The following is a 7,223-nucleotide window of genomic DNA, read 5'->3' as shown; positions in this document are numbered from 1 at the left end:
TTGATAGAGCACCAGACTAGCGATTCAGGGGCCGGGGATCGAATCCCGGTTTGGTCCGTTGCAATTTCTCTTTATATCCTCTGAAGTTTTGAACCAAACTTGTAAAATTATAACCAAAAAAATGATGAAAAGATCAATTCATAGGATAAAAGTATCATGAAATTTGTTTAATTATGTCAATGGTCTGTAGTGATATTCTTTAGGGTCCTTTTCGGCCGATCAACGCATCTTTTATTTGGTAAAGGACGAGAAGCTCCGAAGAAACATTCAGTGCGAGACAGCAAACATGAGTTCCAGGTATGATCGAGCAATTACTGTATTTTCGCCGGACGGTCATCTTTTTCAAGTTGAATATGCACAGGAAGCCGTAAAAAAAGGATCTACGGCCGTAGGTGTACGGGGAAATAACATTGTAGTCCTGGGGGTGGAGAAGAAAGCCGTTGCTAAACTACAAGAAGACAGAACTGTGAGGAAAATCGCTTTGTTAGATGATCATGTTGCCTTAGCCTTCGCAGGTTTGACAGCAGATGCAAGAATATTGATAAACAGAGCTCGAGTTGAGTGTCAGAGTCACAAACTGACAGTCGAAGACCCTGTTACCCTAGAGTATATCACAAGATACGTAGCACAATTAAAACAGAAATATACCCAGAGCAATGGAAGGAGACCGTTTGGATTGTCAGCTCTTATTATAGGTATTTTCTCACCTTTGATACATCAGGGTTTTATCCAGCTTTTTAGATATTACTACCCATTTCATATCGAAGGGGATTTTTTGAGAATCTGGATGATTACAGTATCTCAGACGTCAGAACATGTATATAAATGACTGATCAATAAATATATTATTACTACAGTAACTTGATCCGAAGAGCCGGATCTCTTCGAGTTGACAGGCGCAAATCATCAGATCACATGAGACGCAAAGCGTCGGGTTTGATCTGATGATCCGCGCCTGTCAACGAGACATGATCCAACTCTTCGGATCAAGTAAGTTACTGTAGTAATGATAAATTTATTATATACTCCTTATGCATTTTTAAATCCACATTTGTAAGATAAAAAATGTAATTTAAATTATCAAAAACACAAACATGCAGTGAAATTATGTTTTGTGTTCGCAGTTTTGTTTGTGAATCAGTCAATAATTTCCCCCTAAACTGTTGCGTCGATGCATTGTGACGTCATTAGTTTCAGAGGATACTGATACGGAATCAAAAAACCATAGTGTGGTGATCCGGAAAACTGGATCTGACACACTCTGAGAAATTAACAGTATCAAAAAACTAAACATTGATTGGTATAATATAATAATTTAAATACTTATATGGACTCAATAGAAATAAACATAAATCATTTGTTTGAAAATGACACTTGCAATCTTTTTTCATTCATCAGAAAGGCTGATAAATAATAAAATATAAGATTCCTCTTAAAAAAGTAAGGGACTTAAATATTCCATATCGGATGTTGAAATATATTACTCCTTCCTATATACTGTAACTCAGTGCAAATTTCCCCCACTGTTTTGAACTTATTAAATTAAGAAATCATAGGAATGATTAATTAATCTATATTAATGTATAGATAATACATTATCTATATATGGTAAATTGTATTCATTTTATGTTTATAAAGATACATTTATCACAGCAGGTGTTGCACATTAAAGATCCCTTCCTGCTGAAAGGCCGTAAGCGTCAAGCATAACTCTAAATTTTGCAGCCCTTCACCAGCAATAGTGACGTCTCAATATGAGTGAAAAATTCTTGAGAGGGACATAAAACAATATACAATCAATCAATTGTACATTTATCATTATACCCTATGCAACGAGTTGCGAAGGGTGTATTATTTTTTACCCGTCAGTTCTGTTCTTGTCAGCACAACCCCTCTGAAACTGCTCATCAGAATTTCGTAAAACTTTGAAGTTAATAAGACCTGCTGTGTAGATGTGCATATTTACAGGAAACTCTGATTTGATTTTGACCTTTTGAACTTAAAAGTTTGGCATCCATCAGTCCTGTTCTTTTCAGCACAACTCCTTTGAAACCACTGAGCAGAATTTCATGAAAATTTGTTGAGCTCTGATAAGAACACATTGAGCAGATGTAAATATAATCACAATTCTTATTTGATTTTTTTCTTTCTGGGAGTTATGCCCCTTTTGAAGTTTGGCAAAAATAAAAAAAATTACTTAGACAGTTTGTCAGTGCAACTCCTGAAACTGTTTGTTGTTGTAGAAAGGAAGTTGGAACTTTAATGCTTGGAAACATTTATCTGGTTTTTGCCTATTTTTATGTACTTCCAGCTGTAAAATACTTTAGTGTTAATCCTAAGTACAGAGTGGGCCCTCTTGAAAAAAAACTGCATGGTGTAGAACCCATTCCCTTGGCCAAAAATTCCGGATCCCTTCATGTATAGATTTGTACCTGCTTTTGTTAGACTTTGGGCTTTGCTCCGCTGAATAGTTATAAACATCAGTGAGAACAACTCAGTTGATTGCAATAGAGATGAAATCATTGTCTGCCACACTGCCTGTGGATACACCAGTGGCTGGAGAACTTTGTGCATCAGAGTAACAATGATATATGTACTGTTTGTATGGGGCTAAATATGTTGTTGAAATTCATGAAGAGACTGATGATGAAAGAAAAAAAATCCATACCAGCTTCTTAGCAGACATAAACAAGGACACCACTGATCTAGTTCAATTTTGGCTGATCTATAAAAGAGACTGTTTTGATTTACTTCCAAACAAAGACGCCATTAAAAGTTCTAAAGCTGCATCAAAATCATACATGAATCACAGTGATGCACATATTAAATAAATTTTATTTTGACTACAGAACATTTGCCATTTACAGGATTGAAGTAGATATTAGATTAGTTCAAGCATGCTCCAGAAAGGTTCTGATTTTAAGGAGAGAAAATGTACTGTAACAAAGTTACATGTAGACTTCCACTCCAGGTGCTAAAATCTCCCTAATTTTACCATTATTAATGTATCCACTTCTACCATGTCTAAAAATTTGATAATGCCTTATTAAAAAAGAAAAAAATTAGCAGAGTTCAGTTGCTACAAAGTTGAACTTTTCTTGCCAGTAAACATATGATATGGTGAATGGTATCAGAATTCTTACATACCTGGCATTATGATAATTACCAGTCCAAGCTATGAAATCTACAGGGATACATTCTTTCTGTCTGAAGGAAAATTCAGCCAACATAACCTTTTGTTCTTTGAACTGACATTTTTAAAAAATTCTCATTTTGTAACCATTTGCTTGACCTGCATCAATATACACTGTATTGTTAAACCTCTTGGTGTTACACACAGGCGTTGTATCGCTTGGGTTCGAATTTACTATTGGAGAGTACTATTGAAGAGTAAATTCGAACCCAAGCGATACAGCTGCCTGTGGTGTGACACATACTCCATATTAAACATATGTTGGACCTTTTGCAGTTTAAAACAATGATTGCCTTCACTGTTTTTAAGATCTGTTAAATGTTTTATTTTATAGGATTTGATTATGATGGCACTCCACATCTCTACCAAACAGACCCATCAGGAACCTATCATGAGTGGAAGGCTAATGCCATCGGTAGAAGCGCTAAACCAGTGCGAGAATTTTTGGAGAAAAGTTACACAGATGAAGTGGCAGGCAATCAAGAGGAGTGCATCAAGTTGGCGCTGAAGGCTTTGTTAGAGGTGGTCCAGTCTGGAGCCAAAAACGTAGAGCTGGCGGTCATGAGAGATAAGGAGCCATTGAAAATGCTAGAATTGGAGGAAGTGGAGAAATACATTGCAGAAATAGAAAAAGAGAAGGAGGAAGAAGCAGAGAAAAAGAAGCAAAAGAAATAATGACGCTTAGGAAATTTGTTTTTACATCTCTTGTCATTTAGTATGTCGTACCATTCACAGTGTTTAATTAAATAAGAAATATACTACAGTCTTGTAGAACTTTTCTGTGAAAGTAAACTTGTAAACATAATTGGAAAAAGGAATTGATTTTAAGAGCTTTACATTTTGAATGAAACTTGGTCCAATGAAACTGGACGATGTAGTTGGAATTTAATGAAATACACATGTATTCTCCTCACTGTTAAAAAAATACAGTGAAAACTGCATAATCCGACACCTGTGTAATCCGTGTCACTGGGCATTCTGACCCTTACTTTCATTCTGGATTTCCTATTATCATTGTTTTTATACGCCCGTCTTTAGACGTATTATGGTATGGCAATCTTGTCCATCTGTCCTGCTTTGTGTCCGGCTCGTAACTTAAATACTGTGAGACCTAGAATCGCCAAACTTTCAGCTGATGCGTCTTGGGTAGAGGGTGAGTCGCACTTTAAAGTTAGGTCTTTGTGACCTTTCATTAAGGTAGTGACGGATAGCAACCATGTGATCAGTAAAAATTGTATATTTTCACATGAATTATTCTCCGGAATTCGATCCTTACACTGTCACAATCGGAATTCCTCAAATGTCTCACACACTGGACATAGATCTCGGATGTAATACGATGGCATCTATTGGTGCATTGTCGACTATGATGTCACAGCCTACTGTGGTGATGTCGCCAAATATTGCAAAATCCTGTGCCACTCGTAACTGGACAATTATTTTGTCTAGAATCCTTGAGAATAAGGTGTGTCATACCTTAAATCAAGGTCACTGTGACCTCTAATTAGGATGATGTGGCTATATATGGCATATAACCCTTTTTTGGGCTCCTGTGTATAGGTAGTAAGGGCTATACGGACCGTGGATATCAGCCTGGGTAGCTCAGTGGTTAGAGCACCTGACTTGTAATGCAGGGGTCTTGGGTTCGATTCCTGGTCCAGCCATAGATTTTCTTCTTTATCCGATATATATATATACTACATTTGATGCCATTGATCATCCCTGGACTTGCAGATGAAGGTCCTGCCAGGGGCGAAAAGAATTTGGGTTGTGTGTGTCTTCGAGGGCGAAGACAAATTAAGGAGGGAGGAATGTAGTAGTGAAGGTTACGTACACAGACCGTGGATATCGGCCTTGGTAACTCTGTGGTTAGAGCACCTGACTAGTAATGCAGGGTTCCCCAGTTCGATTCCAGCAGCCACATATTTTTTCCTCTCTCCTATATACTACATTTATGGTAGAGATGCTGGGGATCGAACCCAGGGCCTCTCACATTACTAGTCGGGTGCTCTAACCACTGAGCTACCCATCCCGATATCCACGATCCGTATAGCCCTAACTACTACATAATGAGTCAATTTGTGCATCTGTATAGAAATGTAAATTGTCATTAAAACAATGTTTTAAGGGAGGTAATCCTGTTCAATAATCATTACATCAAGAAATGCACTTATTTTTTCATAGCATGTAGCTACATAACAATTGATATAAATAATTATTTTGTTTCTAACATTAACGGTGTAAATATCTAGAATTGTAGTACAGAATTTGTAAAGACTTTTAAACAAGCACATCACAGAACAGATAGAGGAATTGTCTCATGGGAATGATTATTTAAGCTGATAGTGTTTCATGTCTGCCCAATTAAGATATTCCATTAGCCCCTTGGGAGTAAGTCAATCTAATCCAAATCAGATTTTCTCCTTCTAAAGTAAATCTCCACTCTTATGGCCCAGTGGTTCTTGAGAATAAGACTTTAAAAGATTTCTCTATATATTCGCATGTAAAAATTGTATACTCTGTTGTTGCCCCATGCATCATACCCCCGGGGTCATGATTTTAACACTTGACTCTCCACTATGTCAAGAAGTTTTTATGTAAATTTCAGCTTTTCTGACTCGGTGGTTCTTGAGAAGATTTTTAAATGATCCCACCCTATTTTTGTTATTATCTTCCCTTTGAAGGAGGCATGGTCCTTCATTTGCACACACTTGTACCCCCTTCACCCAAGGATGATTTGTACCAAGTTTGGTTGAAATTGATCCATTGGTTCTGGAGAAGAAGTCGAAAGTATGAAAAGTTTATAGACGGACAACGGCTCGCTTAAGCTTGCAGCTCAGGTGAGCAAAAAATAAAATAAACAGCTGAACAATGGCAATGCTAACTTGAATCGGGTGAGCGATGTAGCCCACGGGCCTCTTTTGTTGGATACATGTACATATTGTTCATCAGTACAGGCACTTACAAGAGCCGTGGACACTTAGGACCTGCAACAAGGGGATGAACCACTAACTCGAGTGTGATTATTGCACAAAACGTTACTGATCTGTATAAAGGATTCTCACTTTGTGGTATATTTAAGGATGCATGAGCCAAAGGCTGGTCAATTTTTCTGTCGTGGATGAACATTCCGTATTTTCATCTTCTCCAGCATCGCGAAAAACCTGGAGAACTTCAGGGTATGGTATTAAAAAAACCTAAACCCTTCCATGGAAACGAGTGAAAATTCAAGTGCATGATACATTGATTGTATCTTGCTTATGTCTCTCTCGAGAATTTTTCGCTCATATGGGGACGTCATCAAGACCGGTGAAGGGCTTCAAATTTAGGCCTATGCTCGGCGCTTACGGCCATTGAGCAGTGACGTTTCTTTAGCGTGCCACACCCACTGTGACACGGGACATCCATTTTTAAGGTCAGGACACGGGTGGGTGAAAATTCAAGTTCATGATATAACATGACCGTTCGGACACGGGTGGGACCACAAAATAGGTTAAATTAAAAAAAAAAAAGCGTCTCGTGAACAACAAGGGTAAAAGTCAAATTATTCAAGCTTCTTCATAAAGTGTACTTTCAGGTTTGTCCATCTCGGGCCACTGAGGGATTGATATTTAAATATTCAGAAATTCTTATCGCTGATATATGTCTGTATTCGGCCGGTTGTCATAGTGACGGCAGAATAGTTGTTTTCATTCTGCCGCTGCACAGACCACCAAACAAACAAACAGACAACATGTTCTCCCATAAATCTCAGAAAATCAAACGGAAAAAATGTCCTCGTTTAGTTTCACAGTCCATCAAACAAGAAAACGAAATGTTCCCACTTCACATTCCAACGAACAAACCAAAAGACAAAATGAATCCACTCAAATTTACAGACCTCCAAACAAACAGACGAAATCTCACAGACCTTCAAACAAACAGACGAAATCTCACATATCACCAAACAAACATACGAAATCTCACAGACCTCATAACAAACAGACGAAATGTCCCCACTTAAATTCACTGACCACAAAACAAACAGACG

At 37.7% G+C, this 7,223-nt stretch overlaps 1 protein-coding gene across 1 annotated transcript; it reads left to right on the top strand.

Moving 5' to 3' along the window:
* The first annotated feature begins 232 nt into the window (after positions 1–232).
* Positions 233–3,952, top strand: LOC125646880 (proteasome subunit alpha type-7-like). The gene is made up of 2 exons (XM_048873478.2): positions 233–695; positions 3,528–3,952. The coding sequence occupies exons 1-2, from the start codon at positions 287–289 to the stop codon at positions 3,866–3,868; spliced, it is 750 nt and encodes a 249-aa protein (XP_048729435.1). The 5' UTR covers positions 233–286; the 3' UTR covers positions 3,869–3,952.
* The last annotated feature ends 3,271 nt before the right edge of the window (positions 3,953–7,223 follow it).

The sequence above is a fragment of the Ostrea edulis genome, chromosome 6, assembly GCF_947568905.1.
Source record: "Ostrea edulis chromosome 6, xbOstEdul1.1, whole genome shotgun sequence".
In the NCBI taxonomy this organism is placed as follows: Eukaryota; Metazoa; Mollusca; class Bivalvia; order Ostreida; family Ostreidae; genus Ostrea; species Ostrea edulis.
The sequence above is the reverse complement of the archived record's forward strand: the minus strand, read 5'-3'. Positions and strand labels throughout refer to the sequence as shown.

Coding starts and splice junctions, on each gene's coding strand:
- LOC125646880 (XM_048873478.2), top strand. CDS start 287: ATGAGTTCCAGGTATGATCGAGCAATTACTGTATTTTCGCCGGACGGT. Junction 696..3,527: donor ATTGTCAGCTCTTATTATAG/GTATTTTCTCAC, acceptor TTTATTTTATAG/GATTTGATTATGATGGCACT.